The 22,451-nt window shown below is 49.6% G+C and overlaps 1 protein-coding gene across 7 annotated transcripts; it reads left to right on the top strand.

The window, feature by feature from the left end:
• Window positions 1-426: 426 nt before the first annotated feature.
• LOC144945651 (uncharacterized) lies at window positions 427-22,162 on the top strand. 7 transcript variants are annotated; one of them, XM_078874210.1, is made up of 20 exons: window positions 427-778; window positions 2,585-2,656; window positions 3,460-3,584; window positions 4,069-4,115; window positions 4,321-4,400; window positions 6,769-6,972; window positions 7,274-7,494; window positions 8,268-8,410; window positions 9,595-9,748; window positions 10,752-10,847; window positions 10,963-11,099; window positions 11,602-11,785; window positions 12,317-12,379; window positions 12,942-13,103; window positions 13,718-13,831; window positions 14,752-14,897; window positions 16,586-16,745; window positions 17,267-17,416; window positions 18,330-18,464; window positions 19,959-22,162. In XM_078874210.1, the coding sequence occupies exons 2-20, from the start codon at window positions 2,596-2,598 to the stop codon at window positions 20,154-20,156; spliced, it is 2,580 nt and encodes an 859-aa protein (XP_078730336.1). In that variant the 5' UTR covers window positions 427-778; window positions 2,585-2,595; the 3' UTR covers window positions 20,157-22,162. The 7 variants fall into 7 exon arrangements, with proteins under 7 accessions (XP_078730336.1, XP_078730344.1, XP_078730359.1 ...); XM_078874218.1 differs by lacking the exon at window positions 18,330-18,464; XM_078874233.1 differs by lacking the exon at window positions 18,330-18,464 and having other exon boundaries at window positions 16,586-16,663; window positions 19,959-20,081.
• The last annotated feature ends 289 nt before the right edge of the window (window positions 22,163-22,451 follow it).

Raw genomic sequence — 22,451 nt, 5'->3', positions numbered from 1 at the left:
TGTTTTCTTGTTCATGTTTTTGTTTGTTGCGGTTGCACCCGATTCAAGAGCCCAATGGCTCACAGGGCTATACCTAATACCAGAGGTGGGACAAAGTCATTGTTATGCAAGTCCAAGTCGAGTCGCAAGTCATCAAATTCATGACTCGAGTCTGACTCGAGTCCAAGTCACATGACTCGAGTCCACACCTCTGCCTAATACTATATACATGAACTTGAATTTGTTTGTGTATTTTGCTTGTTTGCGACTGCTCGCCGGAGCCCCATTGGCTCACGCGAGGAGGGGGAGGAGCTCTGAGCGCCGTGCTGATTGGCCCGTGGGGGGCACCCCTCCCCCTTCGGGGAGGAGCGATTCGCGCCAGAGGCTCCGAGTCCCCGCCCCCTACCCCGCCCCCTAGCAACGGCCCCCTAGCAACGCGCTCGCTTAAGTGGTGAGGGCGGCGTGTGGTGATCGTGGTGATCGTGGGTGGCCGAGAAGTCGTGTGGACGCCGCTGTTTCGACTGTTCCTCGTCCTCGACTACTTGGACTACTTGGGGGCGAGGTGGTCGCCCGCAGACTTCACGGCGACCGACTTTAGCGAGGAGGCGCTTTTACCTCAGCGACGCCGTCGAGTCGACGACGCCGTGACGACAAAACGCGGCGATTTTCGCGGGAGCCGGCGACTCGGTGACGCGCAGTTGACAGCGACGACTCTCACCACCCCCCCCCCCACCACCCCCCCCCCACCACCCCCCACCACCACCACCCCCCACCACCCCCCCACCACCACCCCCATCAGGTACTCGTACTGTACACGCGCACGTTGAACTTCTTTCGCACCCTACGTAGACAGCCGTGCTCAACCCCGGAGGTGCGGTGTGGGACGAAGGGATTTATTATTTTACAAGACGGGTATTTGATGCGTTGTAAAGTTACAGCCGCTGTAAGTGACCGTATTCGAAGGATTAGGGGCCGTCCATAAATGACGTCACGCACCTAGGGGGGGGGGGTCAGACATATGTGACGAGGGGGGGGCGGTTGAGAAATGTGACGTCACACCAAAATGCGCAACTTTAAATAAATAGACAACACGTTCTACTTAATTAAATAGACTTTTAAATAAATGTTTTCTCCAACATCAGAGTGCAGCGCCACATTAAATACGCACTACAATGACAATGGTTTAAAGCGATTTGAAGCATGTTTTATTTTGGGGGGGGGGGGGCAGAGCTCCAAAATCGCGTGACGTCATTTATGGACGGCCCCTATCTTATTCTTGAGCGATGTGTGTTTGCCCTGTCTCCTCTGCTGCCTTCCTTGTTCCTTCAACACCACCATCAACTCCACCCTCAACTCCATCTCAACTCCACCCTCAACTCCATCTCAACTCCACCCTCAACTCCACCCTCAACTCCATCTCAACTCCACCCTCAACCCCATCTCAACCCTAAAACTCCACTCTCAACTCCACTCTCAACTCCACCCACAACTCCATCTCAACTCCACCCTCAACTCCATCTCAACTCCACCCTCTACTCCATCCTCAACTTCATCTCAACTCCACCCTCAACTCCATCTCAACTCCACCCTCAACTCCATCTCAACTCCACCCACAACTCCATCTCAACTCCACCCTCAACTCCACCCTCAACTCCATCCTCAACTCCATCTCAACTCCACCCTCAACTCCATCTCAACTCCACCCTTAACTCCATCTCAACTCGACTCTCAACTCCACCATCAATGCCATCCGTGCTGCTAACTCCCTGCCTCGTTCAGGGCCCACTCATCTGCGGGTGACTTTATACCTTCACAAATAAATAACAAGTCCTGTATTGTGCAGGATTTGCCTCCTTTCTTTCCATGATGCACCTGTTTTCATTTAAAAAGTATATACTTATTTAAAATACAGGAGCCAGGTTGTACGGTATATACAAAACTAAGCCTTCTGCACAAAAGTATGGATTAAAACATTTATGTTCAGCGAATGAAAACTCACGTACAATGTAGCGGAGAAACTCAACACATTTGGCAATAACGCCGCCTTGAAAAAGTAAATAAGCGATGTTTTTTTGGGCAATGTAGAGCGAACTCTCTGTGCTGTGAAGGACCAATGCCCGAAACGTCGCCTATTCTGTTTTTTTCTTCAGGCAGTGTTATTGACGAATGTGTTATTTGTGCTCGTGCACGACTGCCAATGGCAGTACAGTATCGGCAAATACTGTAATTAACCGTCATTGGGCAATGCTGAAAAATAACCCCGCAAACGACTCTATGGGGATTGAAGTGAACGTAGCAACATCGCCCCCTGCTGCGAAAACGAAACAGGACCCCTCCTACAAGAGTCTTGAGCCTCAAGCCAGGAATTTTCAGGGTAAACAAGTGTAATAATACTGTCATAATAAATGATGTACAGTCTCGAGATGCGGCTGAATTTGGACACTTTATGAACATAAAATAATACTGTACCTTTGTGCGAGATATCTGATTATATCTAGCACATTTCAGATGATTTGGCCACAGGCGTTGCTACATCTTGTGACAAATGCCATCACTATACTCTGATGTTGTTGTTGTTATTGTTGTGCGCTTTTCCTCCCCACAGATTCTGCGGTGATGCCAGACACGGAGCACTCAGCCCTCACCGCAAGATGGGCTGGGCACCAGCAGACCGCAGGTTTGGCCAGGGTGCACCACTCTGTGTGATTAACTCCGTACGGTGATGTATGTGGGACGCTGCGTTCACTTGACTCGTGACTGCCCTTTTATCGTAAAAGCAGAGAGCGCCGATCAAGACTCTGTTGGCCCTCGACAAGATAAGGGCTCTTCATCTAGAGATGTGATCACTGAATGTGATGGCAAAACTCTATCGAAATCAGGGCTTAATTTCGAGAGAGTCTGTGGGTCGGCGAACCAAGAAACATATTGTCACGCCCCAGGACAACACATCCTGTAAACCTCTTGCTACATCCGTGGCTGCCAGTCACATGCGTACTCCAATCTACCAGTGCCTCTACAGCGTATGTATTTTGCAGTTGTGTTGCATAAATCTCCTATGTGTTTTTGCGTTGTGTCACATGCTGTTCGGCATATTCGACTTTTCAATCCGCGTTTTGGCACCTTTACAACCACAAAAAGTCGAGCAGTAAAATCTTAATTCTATGGGGAGAAAAAATAAATATCTAATTTCCCATGTGTGCCGCTGGATGGGAGATGATGGGCGGGGCTTGGTAACGTCATTGGCATCATACGGGATGTCACACTGGGCGTAGCTCGTAGGGGGTTTCCCTCCTTCTGGAGGCAAACTGATTTGGGGCGGCCACCAATTTTAAAGGGGTCTGAGTAATCCACCAAAGCAAAAGAAGTCGTTTACAATTTTTAGTCGATTAGCCTGCTTAATCGATTAATTGCCTCAGCTCTAATGCTGCTCCTACTGCCCCTTCTCATGCGGTGGTCCCCGTTGCGCATACGCGTGTGCAGGCGAGCCAGAGAGAGGCCTGCACACCGACCCACAGCCAGAAGCTGTGCAGGAGGCTCTACCCAAGCCTGAGCCATCTCCTCTCGCCAAGAGAGTGCTGCAACTCATCCAGCATCTGCAGATCAAGGTACAGATGGGTGGTCTCAGCAAGTGCCCTTCACAATCAGCATCATAGGCCATGGTCAATCCACTGCTGGATGAAAGCCTCCCAAAAGCTGCCACCACCTCTCGCGATCTACCGATGTAATAATCCAACTAAAACGTGCGTATGAACCGATTTCATCACTGCGTCTCCTCCAGCGTCCAATTCCTTCGTTGATACTCCATTATTATTCTTGACCATCGGCCAGTTGAATAAGAAATAATAATTATGATAATAGTTCACAGCTGTTTGCTAATCTACTGCTGAAGGATTTCCTATGCCTTGTCAGTTATGGGGGTTTCTATCATACTTCACCATGCTGGTCAGTGTGGGTTGGTGAAGGGGGTCTGCCCTAGGTACCAGGTCATGTGTTACTCGCCACAAATGTGAGAATATTGTGACAGTTTTTACACAATAAACATAACAGCCCTCATGCTGAATGTGTCTTTTTCACGTATGTGCTTCACAGACCTCCAAAAACATCTCATCCGACTCTCCATGTCCAATAATGCCCAGGTATGTAATTACTTTCGTCTATATATTTGCCTTTACATCATAAAAACCCATACGCATACATTACGCGGTGATGTTAATCGGAGGTGCGGGGGAAGGACAATAAACTAGTGATGCTTCGTACGTATAAATTAAGATGTCACAAAAAATGGAAAGACATGTGCATCTGACCGAAGAGGGTTTCTAAATTCTCATATTTATGTTTCAGACGTAATCGTGAAGGTGAACAACACAATGTTTTGGACCAAATGGACCTTCGTGTAGAAGGCAAAGAGATGTACGCAAAAGGTATGTTCGTCACGGCACTCACGATTGCCAAGGGCTTTTGCTTGCCAGCTGAACTACAGTTAAAATCACATGATGCAATTGAACTAAACGGGAGAGAGAGACGGGGAGAGGTAAACGCAGTGGTAGAAGACAGACGGAGAGAGAGATATATGAGATAAAGAGACGCAATGAGAGACGTGATTTTGGTAGGGTGATTTTTTCATAGAATTTACAGCCAAGGTGCAGAAAAAACGACAATTCAAAGGTTGCTAAACAATAGAGTTTCGGCTTTATCAACACACACACGGGAGCTTTTATGCATTGAAACCAATAAACACAAATGCAAATATCACTGCAGGCATGTTTAATTATTACTTTAGAGTCCGACATTATTGTTTTACCTACAGATAGTTTTCTGCAATTCTGAAAGAAACAGCTGTTCCAAGACCATTTGCATATGTGCTCCCTCCCCCACCTCTCCGACTCGGCAAATAGCCAGTGGAAAACCACCTGTGCCATGCTGGCCCCCTTGCTGTCTTGGCACAGACGCGCACTTAGAAAGGGGTAGTGATAGTCTCACCCCGCTGTCTTTGCGAAACGCTCGAGGCTTCTTGCCCAAGTGAATGCTGCACGTGTGTTTTACTCATCACGTGCTTAGTGGGAGCACCGCGTAGAGTGCGTTACAGTGGTAATCTCTTGTGAGACACTTGAACGGATGGCTGCTCGCTTAAAGGGAATATGTCCTTGACACTTCAAGTGACCCTTTGCTAATTGGCATCGTTACTCTGTTATTATTATTATTACCTGGGGAAGGAAATGTCCATTCGAACCTGATAAGTGATGGGTTTTGTCAACACTTGTTTTTTAGACGTGGAATGTTTTCTTCAATAGCCCCGTGCTGTTGCTACATTGAGCGGCTATGTCTGTATCGACAGCGGGTTTATTGGCCACCGGTGTTTTCGTAAAAAATGAGAAACGCTTTGTAGTTCAGGCAATATTGACATGAGTTCTCTGGTTGCTTTCGCCAGGGAGACGCTATCGATTTACCGATTCCTGCGGCGTTTATACCATGCAAAAATAATGTACAGCCCTTTGTTAATCCACTGCTAGACGAAAGCTTCACCATGTCGTGTCGGTGGGGGGTTGTTTGATCGTACTTCACCGCGCCGATCAGTGCGGGTTAGTGAAGGTGGGAGGGAAGGTACCCAGGACCGGTTGGGATATCCCTCGCCACCACGGACGTTAGCCACGTGCGGGATTCAAACTCGGGTTCGGTGGGTTCATAGCGCACTGCGTTAACCGCCTTTCCCCAGAAATGTATCCTGGACTCGTTTGCAGCTACGTTTCCTATGACTATTGATGCGAGATCGTGTCCATATGTTAAATAGGTTACGCCTCATAGGATGGTATCCTATACGATAGTGTGTTGTGATTTAATATAGTTTATACATTTTCACTCAATGCCATTTTATATTTACCGATTATGTGTGCTTGGTCCCTGTTGATATAATTAATCTAAGGTAATGCAATCTTTCATCCGCATTATTTAACAAATTGTTGTTGACATACAGCTTCGAGCGATGCTTCTCGCATTAAGATCCAACAACAATCCAAATTATTATTATCTATTATGATGAAGTAAAAAAAATTGGCTACCTGAAAAAAACACATTTCTTGAATCAATTGTATTAACACATCTTAAATAACTTCTATAAAAACACATAACAAAAGCCAATACTAATAGGCTCCTTGACTGTTAAGGCTCCACGATCTCCCGCTCTTCTTGAATAATAACCCATTCATATTTAAGCTGGAGTTTAGCATTATTAAAATATAGTCATTATTTTTCAATGAACAATGCTGCCTTATCTTAATTTTGTAACCACTGTTTAACAATCATTTGATTGTAAACACGTCACTGCCATTGCGTAACCAATAGCACCATATGCATTAGTCTGGTAGCAGTTAAGTGGCATTTACAGCTGACAAAGAGAATTGTTTAACACAATAATGGCATCGGTAAAGCAACCTTCCATCAGCCTCCGGACGAGGTGAATGTCGCTTCTTTGTTGCGGCGGTGGTCGTCTGGAAATCACTTCCTCCTCTGTCACCGTGCCGCACATTGGCATTGACATTTCATCATTCTACCGTTAAGACTTCTCTCTGTCTTTTATTTTATGAATTATCCCGCGCCTCCGAATGCCCTTTTTCGGTTCAACGTGTGCGCGTCACAAACGTAATAACGAACGGGTGAAATGGTGAACCGTTAGCTACGTGGCGTTGATGCTCCCACGCGAGTCCTAGAGAGGTGTCGAGAGAATGAGTGGCGGTGGAGTCGAAGACTTGAACGCGTGGCGCGTGTTCGGTCTCCCGGCCGTGTTGAGTGAAGGCGACGGAGCCGGCACAGAGCCCTGCGGCCACGCTCGCCTGCGTCTGGACGAGGCGGCCGCGCTGCTGAGCTCCATGGAGTGTGAGCTGCGCCGGCTGGAGCACTCGCTGGAGCAGCAGAGCAGGCGCTGCCGCCGGCTGGGCCTCTCCGTCGAGCAGCTGGTGCTCGCGAGCCTACGCGGCGCTCCGGCCGATGTGCAGAAAGGTGACGTCGTTGGGGCGGACATCAGAATCAGAATATTTATACTGGAGGAATCCGATGAGCTATAAGGCTCTTGTTCACAGATGTTCATGACGACCCTGACACCCACAAGTAGGGAGGGAGTGTCACAAAAATTGCATGATCCACCAAACCTCACTGCCTCCACACAGCGCGAGTTTACAGGCACGCACACAGCCCCCAGCTGGCGCGCTCAGCCACAGGGAGTGCGTGAGATGCGAACGGTCGCACTCCGCGCGGTGCACGAGCGGCGCACGAGTGACTAACGGCTCCGCGTCTCGCGCAGAGCACGACCGGAGCGCCCCCGAGCTGTGCGAGCTGCTCCCTCGGCTCCAGCAGGCGGAGCGAGAGGCGCGGGCGCGGCGCGACGCGGTCGCTCGTGCCGCCGACCGCGGCGGCCGCTTCCGCGACGAGCTGGAGGCCGTGCGGAGGCAGTGTCCGCTCGTCGAGGGCAAGATGCGCGCAGAGGCCGCCGCCGTGGGAGACGTTCGCCATTCGCAGGCGCAGGTGACATCTTCTGTCGTGCGTCACGAAACGGGGGGGCCGGATTAACCCAAGCGGCTTCGGGCTTGGGAGGCGCCAAGTTGTTTTTCCACTGCAGAAACTGAACCGAGCTGTGCCACTGGCGTTGATTCGCGTGTCGGGGACTCGGTGATGCTGTGTCCTCACTGTGTACGGACTGGCATCGCACGCATTGCTAGCCACGCCCCCAGCCCTGCCTGGCCCAAGTTAGATTCAGGTGTCTTGTGAGGCCAGCACATTATGGTTTGGTTGTGGCTCGGCACGGCAAATAGCCGGTGGAAAAACACCCTCGCCGTGAGTGCTCAGGTGGTGTGCCTGTGGAAAAAAAACCCTATAAATTATTTCTATTTTACCAGGTAAGGCCCACTGAGCTATATACCTTCTTTTCAGAAACCACCAGGCCACAAATGATAGCTCAACAAAGTGGCTTATCACGTGGAAATTTATAACAGCCAAATACTCTTAAACACTTGGTTTATAAATGTGGAGGGGAAAACCAGAGGACCCGGAGAAAAATCCACGTGACCACGGGGAGATAAACATGCAAACGCCAAATATACAGCAGTCAAGGTCAGGATCGAAGCCACGACCTCCTGTATACCAGGCGAGGTAGTTCACATCTCGCGAGCATGGCAGCCAAAAGGAATATCACTGTCCACTTTTCTTCATCAATGCAATATTGTGTATGGCAGGTGCCCATTGAGGTGCTCGCTTTGGCGTCGTTTTAACCACCGGTTCTCTCCACGATCGAGACGCAGGCCTCCGCGGTGCTGAGCTCTGTGCTGGCCCAGCTCCAAAAGACGGAGGCGCGGCACCACGCCGTGTGTCAGGACGCCGATCGCCAGCGACGCTGCATGAGCGAGGAGACCGGCGCTCTGCAGCAAGCGTTGAGAGAGCTGCAGTTAAGATTAAAAAAAACGCATCACGCAGCTGTGCGCTCGTTCATTATTTTTTCTTTGGGCCCATGCCAAGCCCAGGCCCAAAATCCCCAAGGTGTTACGGCTCCGGCAAACTAGAACTACTGTCAAAGTTGTAACAGATTTCAGTGTAATGCGTTTGTGGAATCAGGTGTGGTTATTGCTGTAAGTGCTTGGGGAAAAGGGACGATGATGGGAGGAGGCAATTCCAAACTCGAGCAGCGAGAGAAGTGTTGTGTGGTGGTTGAACGCAGTGAGGATGAGACGAAAAAGTCGGTTTTATGGTGCTGCTGTGAGCATTCGTGTCACGTAGCGGTGTAATCCTCTGTTAATCCACTGCCAGATGAAGGCCTTCCCGCTCCCTGCTGGTCAGGTGCCGGGGTGGTGAAGGAGTGGGAAACCAAAACCAGTTCGGATATCACTCGCCACCGGTAGCAGCAGCCGAGAATCGAACTCGAGTCGCTTGGCTTGTGTTGCAGTGCGCTAACCACTGTGCCACTGCTTCCACCGCCTTTGAGCGTTGTTGTTGTTGTTGACAAATGTTCCAGTAAACAATGAGGGACCGAATTTCTGGCCACTTAAGAAATGGCTCTTTTCTACACGGGTGGTACCCCATTATAATGGAACCATGCGTGGAACCGGCGGAAAGTTGACTACCCTTATCAGGGGTGGCTCACTAGACCCAGGTTTAATGGCACAGTGAGCTGGGTCTTTGAAGAAGCACGCGAAGACATGAACGCATCGCCGCCTATATATTTTTTTTATTTGTATCTGCGCAGGTCTCCTAGTCACGTGCAAAAATGTATGCATCTACATACCAATACACGTGTACAGTATTGACTGTAAACAAAACGAACGAGGATTGTGTGTTTGGCAGCAATGTACCGAACGTTTGCAAATACATATTTGCACTCGTCTCCTAGCCAGATGCAAACATAAACACTTTGCACAGCAGTAATGTTATCGCTGTATGGAGCCGTAAGTCAACACAAGAGAACATGTTCATTAATAACGGGGGGGAGGACGTGGGGGGGGGGGGTATAAGCATGGTTGTTCGTTCTGACGAGGGATAATACCGTAATGTCTCCGCATCTCTTACATGGACCCTTGTTCACACGCCACCACATTTCACGCCCGCGCCGCGTGCCTACTTTGTGTGGGTCGACAGGACGGAGGTGTCACAGGCGCGGAGTCTGTTCACCGCGTACGATCGGAAAATTGCCGAATCGAAGATTAAAATTGAGGAGATTGAGAAGATTCACAAGGCCATGCAGGAGCAATGTAAGGAGCTGAACGCGGAAGAGGCAGAGCAGCAGATGGAGGTATTCTCGACCTACAAGCCATGTATATATATCTGTTAAACTTCTTTTGCACCGTACGTAGGCCGACCATGCTTATAGGAGGTGCCGGGGAAGAACACCGACCTAAACGCAAAAAGCAGTTCTAAAGAAATGAGTTTTCAATCTAGATTTAAAAGTGCATAGCTCCAGTGGTTTCCTAATATCGGAAGGAAGAGCGTTCCAGACGGGCCGCAGAAGCGCATCCGAAAGCGCGCGATCAGGTGACCGCCTTTGTTCGATGGCTTATTATCCATGCTTCACCACGGAATCAAAACTCGAGTTGGCGGGTTCATCACGCAGCACGCTAATCGCTGCACGGCCACTATCCCCCTCACTGTGACTACACACGGCCAACAAAACTGCAGGAAATGCAAAAGGCCTAGCCGTTGTCTAAGGGTGGGTTATGTTGGGAACCCCAAAGCTTAACCCGAGAATGCAGCGTTTGGTTCTAAGAGACTGATCCTTCCACACAGCAGGGAGGGCATGGGTTAGATTCCTGACTCAGGCATCGTTCCGTTTTCCCCCTGTTCTGCGTGGGTTTCCTTCTGAGTTCTCCAGTTTCCTTCCCATAGATGAAAAAACAACAACTAAACAATGGTATTGGCCAAACATTCCAATGCTGAGAAATGATATGAAAGTTACTCAGTTACGATTAAACTAAAGCGACGTCACGCCCCGCTCCAAAGACTTGGCAGGACCCTCCTAAGAAAGAGTCTCGAGACTTTCCCCGGGTAAGCAAGCGTAAAAACGACGACGATATACTTCGGTATACGACTACGTTACAGTTTGGTTTGATGTCATGAGCCTGTGAACGTTCTCCAAGAAAAATGAAATACTTCCGAGAACAAACGCTTGTTGGAAAATATGTTTTCTTCCTCGTTTAATGAAAAAAAAAGTCGGTGGTTGTTTCAAACTTGTAGAAGTGCATTCAGTGGATATGTTCAACTTTTATTTGTTCATCATCTGCACGTGGTTATGCACACAGGTGAAGAAGCTCGAGAATATACTCAGGAAGCAGGAACGCGAGCACAACAAACTTAGTCAAGACTGCAGCGTCCTGCAAGAACAAAAACAGAACCTGGTAAGATTGGCGGATCGTGGCCACTTCCGCACGCGGAAACCGCTTTGATTGTACAGATCGCATCGCTGAAAAGGTCTCGCGGCAGAATTAATACCACGTGGCGATGTTCTGCTAGAGACTTCACCTGGAGATACAGATCAAAGCACTTGAGAACAAAGAGCAGGTGGACACCAAGAAGCTGCATCACCTGCATCAAGAAAACAAGGCTTCCGCTTTGGAACTTAAGAACTTGAGAGGCCAGGCCACCAAAAGGTATAGCACCGTTTCACTTTGGTTAAAGCCTCATCACATGTAATTCAATTCAAAATACATTTCAAGTCTATCGGCGTTTTTGACATTCCGGACCAAAATCGTCCGAGCAGTATTTGTCCAGGCAAGCAAGCCAGCAAACTCTGGACCTTATTTGGGATATTCTGGGTCTCGTCAGCAGAGTCGGGGATCGTTACACAAATAGTGCTTGATTAGCAGATGTTATTGGCAAGGGCACTCCATCTAAACTATGAGAAGCAATGCACAAGGGTTGCACTGCTCTGAACAGCATTCTGGGTAGATGCTTCACGCCATTGCACGACGTCAATAACAACTGTAAGAAAGAAAAAGCAACTGAAAGAAAATAGTCACCTTGCTACGCTTGTAATATATACCGATTAGCGAGTTCCACTGTGAGATCCAATGGCATATGTAAAGTAGTCACGAGGGAGGACGTCGCTTGACATTGTCGATACGTTGAATGACGGGCGAATGTCCACCACAGTGAGCTGGCGACAGACTCGGCGCTGACAGAGACGCAGCGTTTCCTTGGCGACGTGGCCAAGATGGCCGCGCAGCAGGAGCAGCTGCCGGTCACGCTTGCCTCCGTGCAGGCCAAAAGGTCGCGCGTCGAGGCCGCCCTCCAGCAGGCTGAGAGGGTCGCGCGGATGAAGGAGGCCAACCTGAAGGTGAGGAAGCCCGGACGTGGATCTGTCCACGTGCCTCAGCGACGCGGGCCACCCGTCGCCGTTCATTATAACTGCTGGTGAGATAATGTCACGGCCAATACGCCACGCACTTTGTTGAGACATGGCGGAGCGGCAGGGCGTTTGTCGCTCGTTGCGTAGCTTCGTTTGTTTGAGCCCGGCAACCGTCCTGGTTAATGCTGCAGGATGTGTTGCATGCACGTACGTGTGTACGTATGTTGAACGTCTTTCGAACCGTACGTAGCCGATCGTGCTAATCGGAGGTGCGGCGGAAGGACAACAAACTGAATACAAAGAACGGCTCTTAAGAAATGAGTTTTCAATATATATTTAATGATCACCAAAAACGATTTGTTTACCTTCAAGACAATGGAACATCTGAATGGACGGCTGTCCACTGTTACTCATTTCGCAGAACCACCTCCGACATAATTCATGATCACATCTCCGTTAAACATCGCTTTTCCCTGCGCACGACGTCAAAGTGGACCTTGTCCTATATTTGTGTTGCAGAATACGGTGGAGACAATGAAGAGAGACCTGGCGCGAGAAGTGAAGGGCAAGGAGAGAGCTGAGGTTGGGATACAACACAGATCTCCCCCAACTCGTGAAATGCAAAGCTTTTAAACAGGGCCCATCTAAACATTGTAATCAACAAAAATCGATTTATTTTGTATTGTAAATATCACTGACATATTAATATTCAGTGTCTCAAGGGGGCAGGGTGGGGGGGAACAAATGCCCCCTTCTCTCCCCCCTTCTTGGATCCGCCACTGCCCTGAACGTAGAAGCTAAACCTTACAATAGTGTTCTGAGAATGGGTAAGTGATGGAAAATAAATGGGAAAGGGAAGAGGGGGGAAATGATGTCAAAGGAACGGAAAAACGGGAGCAAAGGGTCAGGAAAGAAAAGGATAGGGGAAGAAGAAGCTACGCAAGGGCCTCGGACGCTGCTACACGAAGCGGCGTCCGTTTTCACAGGGGGGCGGAAGAGAGGGATTCAGAGTGTGGTTGGCCACACAGAAGCCACGTGATTTATGGGAGGCTTCAGCCGATCTGAACGCATCGATGCGACCGTGCTGTTCTGGCGGCGGAGCGCGAGCGAGCTGCCCCCGTCCGTGCGTGTCCGCGCGTTTCAGGCCGCGCTGGACAGGGGGCGAGCGGAGCTGAAGCGGAGTCGCGCCGAGGTGGAGGGGGAGTGCCGCGCTGCGCAGGCCCGCGCCGCCCACGCGGCCGAGCGCCGCCTGCAGATGGAGGGCAGCACGGACAGCGAGCGCCAGCAGCACGCGCACAGCCAGCAGGTAGGGATGGCCGCGGGATACCAGACCCAGGGCAGCACGGACAGCGAGCGCCGCGAGATGCTTGTGTCGTTGCATGCTCAGTTAGTGCTGCCTGCCTGCTGCTGCAAGGTCGTCTCCCTGCCCATACGTGTGCAATAATAGCCCCGAATACATTTAAATGTGTCTTTAACTTCAGTTGAATTTTTACTACAAATGCTTTTTAAATGTAGATTTTCCGAGCCATCTTTCGTTCCAGGAAATTATTTTTGTTTGTACGCATGTTTAGATGTCATCCGCAACATGGTCGTTTTCGTGCTGATTTCTATTTGCTTCACTGTTGCTCTTCATTTTGATGTGATCGCTTTCGTCATTCCGGTGACCCAGGTCCGTCGCTCTTACAAAATGAAACCATCCTGGTCTCTTTTTGAATTCTCACCCAGCCTCAACATAATAAACTTGAAACCCGAACTCGCCCCATACTCCCTTTTAACCATGGCCTTCATGACAGGCACCGTGCAAACGATGTCGCGCGTATCGTCGATGACTTTTCCACTGAAGTCCAGCGGATGCTCTATGAGAACTACACTCGGCCACCGAGGACGCTGTCGCGAAAGTCTCCTTTGCTCTGACGGCAGACACTGGAGTCACTCCAGCAGCAGCTCGGGGACGTGTCCCTCAAGCAGGCGACCATGGAACGGGAGCTCAAGGAGCAGACGGCGGGGATTGAGGTCGCACTGCGAGCCGCAAAGGTGAGGAAGCAAGGGAACCACCCTTCGCTTGCACATCGTCTTCCCCGCCGGTCTTTGAAATGACGTCGTACAAATAGGATCCGGAAACGAAAGTAAGGCTTGCTCCTTCATGAAAGGTTTTTCCGCTCCACGTAAAATATCGTCCGCTTTTAAGGACATAAGGTTACAATCGAATGGAGAGGTCCATTCGGCCCACCGCTGTGAGTAGCAGATTGATTCCAGGATATGATCGAGGCGTCTCTTGAAGAAGAGTCCCGAGTGAATCGGCTTCCACCGTGTGCGCTGTGGGCAGCCCGTTCCGCCGCTCCTTGCGTAAAAAACATCGTCGCTTCCTGGCCTCGGTCCTCAACTCTATCAGTGTCAGACGGTGTGGCGTGCGTTCGTGAACTTTTCGAGAGACGGTTTGGTGAGACTAAAGGGAATGGTGGTGAGAGTCGATGAGCGGTTGATGGATTGATTAGTTTGGGGATTGTGACTCTGTTGCTTGAGTGCCATTGGCATTTCCCTTTTATTCCTTTTTTTTTCCTTCCCGTCTATGCCCCTAGACTACTCGTGTGAATTAAAAGTGACTGTAGTTGGAATCTCGCGGGAACTGTTGAATATTTTTGTTCAATTTTCGTGGAACGTGTTCTAATCGTTAATTTAACTCGCATTATTCTCAGCCCCTTCTAATCCACATTCGGTTTTCTGGGATGGACTGCGCTTTGTGATCGCTTCTTCCCCGGAAGCCTTTGCCACGCGCCACCGCGTGGAGCATCTTCAGGAGTTGCGGAGGGCAGCGGCGGCAGCGCGTGGCGCAAGACCGAGAGGAGAAACGGTCAGCGCGCGGTCCAACCCGGAAAAAATCGCAACTTGGACGGTTCATTCTTGATTTCACGAAAATGTAATCACACACGTGCACTGTGCGCGGTGCGCCATAGGTGCGGCGGGACGAGGCGGTCACACGAGCGCAGCGCATGCAGGAGACGGCGCTCGGGCTGCGCGAGGAGCTCGCCCGCTTGCGCCCTTCGCTGCTCGTCTTCGACAAACTCCGCACGAACACGGAGGAGGCCCTGAACCACTTACAGTTACGTTACACCGTTGTTCCACCGTTGTTCCGTCGTTCCGCCGTTACAACATACATTTTTCCCTCATCGCTCGCGCTCTTTGTCTTCGACACATTTTTATCTTGTTTATCTGTTGATAGTGTGGAAATATAGCGGCCACTGGAGGCTGCCAAGGGCTACACCGACCCATCACATATAACACGTGTGAATGAGAAAATATTGATTCTCACGTACGGTTTGATAAGTTGTATATGGGGAGCTTGAGAATCGATGCGTCATCACTGCTTGTAGCTCATTAGCAAGTGCTGTTCCATCCCTGAAACATTTTCTTCTTTGGTATTTCCCCCCTCTCAAATTGTATCCGAATTGTGCTATCGGCGTTGTGTCACAGTGGACCGGTGCATCGGGTACAGTGACTTGTAGCCCCAGCCATAGTGAGAGGGACGCTGGGTACGTAACTATATCCCGGCTCACCAAATGCTAAGTGACTGCGGCTGCCTGCTTTCATTTTCCCCTATTTTATCCCAGTTATGCTCTCGACACAAAGCGGCTGCCCGCAGAAACGGATGTCACGGAGCTCCGTCTGAGATTCCTTCAACTGACGTCTGATCCACGCAGTATGAGGCGGCACTTTCCCACCCGCCCTGCCATAGAGAGCAATGTTTGTCGCATGACAGAGCTCGAATAGGACCACATTAAACGCGGAGTCAAATTTAACAACGTGATGAGGGTTTGTTGTTGTGCAGTCACTTGTGACCGAGCTGAGACCATAAACTCGCTGCGCTTGAGAATCCGGTTTAATCACAGGTGGCTGACACTTGGGTTCGAACCCAGGTTCTCGGCCGTGCCGGCTCATCGCTGTGACCTCTGAACGAACAAGCATGGCCACCTCATCCTACCACTCAAATTCTAAGCTTTTAAGTCGATCGCTCGTCGACACCGCCTGTGATATTGAGGCCGCAGGGGCAGAATTACCACCGTTACCTGTATTTGTCACCGTTATCTATCAGTCGTGACTTTATCTTCGGTCGTGCATTCAACCTTGAGATAATCTGCCCGAGCCGATTTGCGCTGCGGGGAATTCTGTTTGCAATATTTTCAATGTGGCTGCTGTTGGCGATGCAAGTCACTCTTGCAAAATTTGAGACTCATCCTGGTCTCTTCAGAAACAATGCAAATGTTTATCTGGTAATGCTGCAGAGTTGGCAGCGGTGCACAAAGCACAATTGAGGAACAAAACAAAACAAAACTTCAAACACGTTCGCCAAAAATACTGCGGCCTTAACAGAAAAAAAATAACAACAACAGGTGACATTACAGACAAATGGCCCTCCCTTCTTAATGGCCCTTCATGGTCTGAAGAAGGAGCCATGTGCCAAAGAGTTGCCTATTAGATTTTTTTTTCTCCAAAGGGCCACGGTGACATTGCCCAGAGTTTCCTTCTGGTATCTTCAGCCCTCCCCTGGCGAAACAAAATAACCCTGACGCTTGAACACGTTTGATCCCCCAACGTGCACGCGCCACTTCGAACGGTGGCTCCGTCTCGCTGGCTCCGGCTCGCCGTCGGCGGCGCTGCGAGCGATCTCTCTTTCTCCGTTCCGGGGAGCAACGGCGAGCGACCGTCGCCAATTGCCTCGTTCACCTCTCGCCCCCCCCCACCTTCCCACCCCCCCCCCCACCGCCCCCCTCGGATGCCGCGGCGTGTCAGGAGCGAGACCGGGGAGCTGCGCGGCCGCTGCGAGGACAGGCGCGCCGTGCTGGCGGCCCTGCGGGACGAGCTGAGCGCGTGCGTTGCGCGGAGTCACGGCTCGCGGACCTCGCACGCCGCGCTCGTCGCGTCGCGCGCCCGCGTCCTCGGCGACGCCGAGGTGACGGGCAGTGGGCTCCGCGAGATTCCAGCTCCGGTGTTATCTTAGTCAGCGATGTTTTAGTTTACAGTCTCCAACGATAGTGTTCTTCTTCCAGCGTATGGAAAGTACGTGTAAATTATACGCCCAGGTTAAAGTTTGCGATAATAGCTTCGGGAGTAGCGCGACCCATGCTGTCCAGTCCGCAAGAGAGTGGGCGTAGAACGATGCGGTTGCGGTTCACGACGTGGCCCATTGTTTGGGTTGGGTGGCCGCAGTCACCGCACTGTGTGGTGGGGGAAGGGGTCATCTTTAATTTCGCGATTATGGAAGAGGTGTGCGTAGCAGTGACCAGTCGCCGCTATCGAAGCGGTTGATGGAGCCACCTAAACGCATTAACCACCGCGTGCGTTGTAAACGGGCAGGCTCATTCGATACGGCCAAGAGCGCGGCCAATTTCCACGCGCCTCGCATTACTGCCGTTAACGGGGGGGGGGGGGGGGGGGGGGCGAATTTTTCACGAATCCGGTTGCGTTTCGCAGGCTGCACTGGAGGCAGAATTGCGGAGTAACTCGATGCTGGCCTGCCAATATCGGGAATTGCAAGAGAAGCACTTGGAGACCAAAGCTCGAACCGCCGCCCTCTGTGAGCAGCGACTGAGGCTGGAGTCCGCCGTCCAAGACCACGAGCAGGTGAAGCCCCTCCCCCATCGTGACCGTCCCGCGTGGCAGCGGTGACGGGAGAGGCAATGCCACCGTTGCGGGGAACGTTGTGTCCATCCTGCGCCAGGACATTGACCATTGGTGCTACACAAAATGGAGGACTCCGTTTTAAAGGCAAGGCTGGGTTTGGAAAACGCCGCCACTGAGACGGCCGAGTGGCTCAGAAGTTGAATCCAGGTTTCAGCCGCCTGTGATTAAACTGTGGATTCAAGTGAAGTGAGTTGATGGTTTCAGCGCAGTCACCGATGGCTGCACGTAAAAAAAACTATCGCATTTTATTTGGTTTTGTGCTTATTTTGATAAATTCCAGCTGTTGGGAATTAATAAATATATATATATCGGTTTACTGATTTGCTTGAACATTACCGTCAGTGATATGGCGGGTGGAAAAGTGGTGCCCTCTATTGCGTGGATCAGAGGTCAACTGAATGGGATCTCAGATGCGGCTCTTCAAAAGCCACTTTCGTGGGCCATTCATAATATGAAGGACTAAGCTGCTCTGCGAGAGATCCAAATGGATACTTGATCTCATGACATCATCGCGACAGCTCAATAATCTTGTCTGAATATCCAGCTCTGAGAATTAAAAATGTTGTTTGTACTGTCATTCCGTGAACATTACTCTCAGTGACATGGTAGGCAGGGAAGTGCCTTCTACTGTTAGGACCAGAGGTCACTTAAGGGGATCTCAGATGTGTCGTGTCTATTTTGTGGGGCTACTTTAATTATTATTATATTAGTACCAAATTAATCATTTGCAATGTGCGATGACGCCGAGAGCATAATCGGCACAAAACTAATTTGGCGCAGGCACAACAACAACGAAAATAATGAAAAGGTTGTGCTTTCACTGACGCCTCTCTCCTCTCAAACCCAATTACAGCTCCAGCTACTGCAGGCCCGCATGCAGGCGTTGCTGATGCGCTACCTCCGCCACAGAGGCCTGTGTGGTCAGGCCAGCCTCAACGAGCTCCAGGCCCAGTCCTGGAACGATGCACAGCAGGTGGTAGAGATTCAGGTAGGAGACCGCAAGCCGAACGCCTAGCACGTGACACAGCCCCCTGTGTGCCAATCCACTGCTGGATGAGGGCCTCCCTGTGCCGTGCGGGGCTGTGGGCGTTGTTTCACCGTACTTCACCGCGCTGGTCAGAGCCAGTCGGTGAAGTTGGGGAGTATAAATGCGGGAGCGTAGTGAGAGGTAAAGGTGCAGCCCTGCAATTGCTTGCTGCTGTAAATTGTCCACATGATGATAAGGCACTTCGTTGAGCTATCGTCTGTGATGGCCAGGTCGCTTCTGAAAGAGAAGCAAAAAGCCCAGTGGCCTTTACCTGGTAAGATAAAAAAAAGTGTTATTTGTATATATTTTTAAGTGATTTGTTTACCTTTCCTATACTTTGCACTCCTATCGTGTTTCGTATTATTTTCTGTTGCAACGTTCTGACCCGCCCCAACCGGACATCCGTGAAAAAATAGCTTTATAGCACATCAGATTCCTCCAGTACAAATACATTATCTGATTCTGGCAGAAAGGCGTCCATGAGAGGGAGCTCTGGAGAGGCCCCTGTAGAGAGTATTCATGACGAGTCTTCCACACTCGCCAGACCTCTTTAAAGAGATGGGAGTACCCACACTTTACCCCACCACAGTCGAGTACAAGAATGGGGAACACAGAAGAATGTATTTTGCTGCCTTCTGCTGTCCACGATGTAGCCCCTGCAGCAGTCTACGATATCCTATTTGATCCACGGTAGCTGCCTATCCACCAACTATCCAGGCCCTAGTCTGCAAAGCCTCCCAGGTCTGACGATATTCGACTCATGCCGGGTCTTACTCCTCTGGCGTGTGGCTAGATCGTGCGTGAAAACTAGACAATTATGCATCCTTCCTTTTGTAGGCAATGTTATTGACGAATGTGTGGAGTTTTTTTTTTGCGTCGTCCTCGTGTTGGAGTATACTCTGGTATTCCTCATCTATCACCATCACCTTGGCCACTGGATCTCTCAGCATCGTTCTGGACCATTTTGGTCATGGGCTGTTATTCCATGTGACTCCAGAAGAGGCAAGATCGATGCCTTGTTAGTGCTGAAATCAATACGATGGACCCATATTAAACTTTTTTCGTTTGTTTCTTAAGGGAAGAACTGCAAACCTCTCTCTTAGATTCCTTGACTCAATGTCTGTTGGAGTGTAGTTTGGAAAGCTCTGCTGTGTACTATACCATCGTCATCATTGTCATCAGCCATGGTCAAGCCACTGCTGGATGAAGGCCTCCCCATACTGCCACTATTACGATCCGGCGAAGCAATAATCCGCCTGCATAACCAGCTGATTCTATAACTCCATCTCCTCTCGGACGCATCCCATATCCCGGCTGCCGCTCCATCGCTACTCTTGACCATCAGCCATTGTCCATCCTAGCCGCGACACGTCCTGCCCAAACCCCGTTTGCGCCGTCAAGTGTGGAGTGTGAAGCGGTGTCGGTAAAGGAGGTTTTGTTCACTGTTGTTTTCAGGGGGATGTAGAGGAGGCTCTGAAGAGAGTCGTCGAGTTCTTGAGAGCTCCTGATGAGAGCCGGGAGTCGGTGGAACGTGTTTTCATCACGGCTGAACACGAAACGTCACCAGCAGAGGGCGGCAACGCAGAGTCCTCGACGCCACTCGGGACACGTGACACCACTCACGCTGACAGCGCAACTGCATTTATAACATAACTCCATACCTGTCAACCCCTTATCAGTGCCTACCTTATTACAGACCAATTCAGATCTTATTGGTCACCCCGTGCCCTTATAACTCTCAACGTTCATCCGACAAAGTCCCATCACAAGGGAGAAACACAAACAAATAGGCAAAAATGTGATTTTCCCCCGTATTGAAACGGCTGTACGCCGTATGGACTTGAAAACGTAATTTCCCTGCACAAGAATGCGGGATAAACAATATCGTTTGAAAGGTATGTAACTGCTAAACGTATTTTTGTTTTACCCGGTAAGGCCCAATGAGCTGCTCTTTTTCAGAAGCGACCTCACTACAAATGATCGCCCAGCGAAGTGGCGTATAATGTGGAAATGTATAGCAGCCAAATACTCTCAACACATGTGTCGACATGTGGAGGGGGAAAATCGGAGGCCCTGGAGAAAAAGCCACGTGAACACGGGGAGAGCATGCAAATTCCAAATATACAGGAGGATCCGGAGAAAAATTCACGGGGAGAAAGAACACGCAAACTCCAAATATACAGCAGGTGTCAGGGTCGGGATCGAACCCACGACCTCCTGTATACCAGGCAAGGTTGTTAACATCTCCTAACCACCGTGATGATGATGAGAGAGAGACACGCAAACTCCAAATATGCAGCAGGCGTCAAGGTCGGGAACGAACCCACAGCATCCTGTATACCAGACGAGGTAGTTAACATCTCGTCACCGTGGCGCCTATTATAATATAATAGGCGACGTTTCGGGGCATGGCCCTTCTTCACAGCACCATATGTAGGCCAGAGATGCTAGTATCAGCAAAGTAATTTGTTTAACTTTGAAGACAAAACGTAGTTGATGATTATTTTTAGTTGATCCGTCATAATCGTCCCAGGTCTCCTCACATTGTTTGTCCCAATCAATGCAGTTTGTTCATACATTAGCCATCCCGTCATATAGAATATAACCATGGATTGTTAATAACTGTGTGAGTCGTATTAATATATTATTATGATGATGATAGACGAATGATACTATGTAATGTATGATATTACAAGTGATATATCGTGCATGATATATGATACAAATGTATAGATTTTTTTGAAAATGTGTTTACTGATGAAACAGCGTATAAGACAAGCCACGGCAGTACCTAGCAAACATGCATTCATAAAGCATTGTCAGTGATTATAGCGGTATTATTGAACGCGGTGAAACGTAGTATTGTTGTAATTGTAAATTGATTATCAATGGGGTTACAGTATATCAGAGCCAACTAGTTTTTAAAGGGGTACAGTGTCGTCCGGGTAATCATGCTGCTAATAAAGAGACAAGGCGAAATGACAAACACCAGCAACTCTTACGCATTTGCAGAATCTGGACACAATTTGTAAGTAACATTTTCGAAGCCAGTGTCGTGTCTACTAGTGACAGCTAAGCGATACTAATTATAGTGGATCACTGCTGATGACATTTTAAAATAAAACAATGTGTGGCTCTGGCTACATTTGGTAAAAAAAAATGACCGCATAACTGCTGCCCTCCGTCTCTGACAAAACATCCCAATAGTGAAACAAAATAATAACTGTACCTGCAAATTAATCTATTTGGATTAGAGTACAGTATGGGACAAGTAGCAACATCACCCCCCGACTGCGGAAACTTGGCAAGATTCTGAAAAAGAGTTGAGACTCGGCGCTTTCCCTGCGTAAACAAGCGTAGGTGTGGTCGTAATAGGAATGAAGGTAAATGTAAGACGGAAAGAATGCATTCATCAATCCACAGGTGTGGATTGTTAGATTCTTATCGAGTAAACATGGAACCTGCCAATGGTTCCGATAACATGCCAACGTTGGGCCAATGATTTCGATAACATGCCAACGTTGGGCCAATTATTTCGATAACATGCCAACTTTGGATCAATGGTTCCGACCACATGCCGACGTTGGATCAATGGTTCCGACCACATACATACGTTTGTGCAATGGCATGTTTACCCGGTACGCGTGAATAAAAACAAAACGAAGTGATATCTGCAATAGTGTCAGACTTTATTTTTTTCGAAGTCTAATGAGACTGAATTCTGCCACAGCGTGCAGCCTGCGACAGGACATACCAGGACAATTGCAATCGCCACCAGCGTGTTCACCACACTGTGTATAAGTACAGGACAATATTTGGACAGCGCCCTACAATTGTCAATGTTGTACACGTGTGTCGGTCCGGTCGGAGTTTGTTTGGATCGGGCTTTGATGATGGGTGCGAGAGTGTTGGTAGAAGCCTCGTGCACTGCAGTTCGATTCCCCCGCT

This window comes from Lampetra fluviatilis, chromosome 2, assembly GCF_964198595.1.
Source record: "Lampetra fluviatilis chromosome 2, kcLamFluv1.1, whole genome shotgun sequence".
Lineage (NCBI taxonomy): Eukaryota > Metazoa > Chordata > Hyperoartia > Petromyzontiformes > Petromyzontidae > Lampetra > Lampetra fluviatilis.
This window is presented reverse-complemented; position numbering and strand designations above follow the sequence as displayed.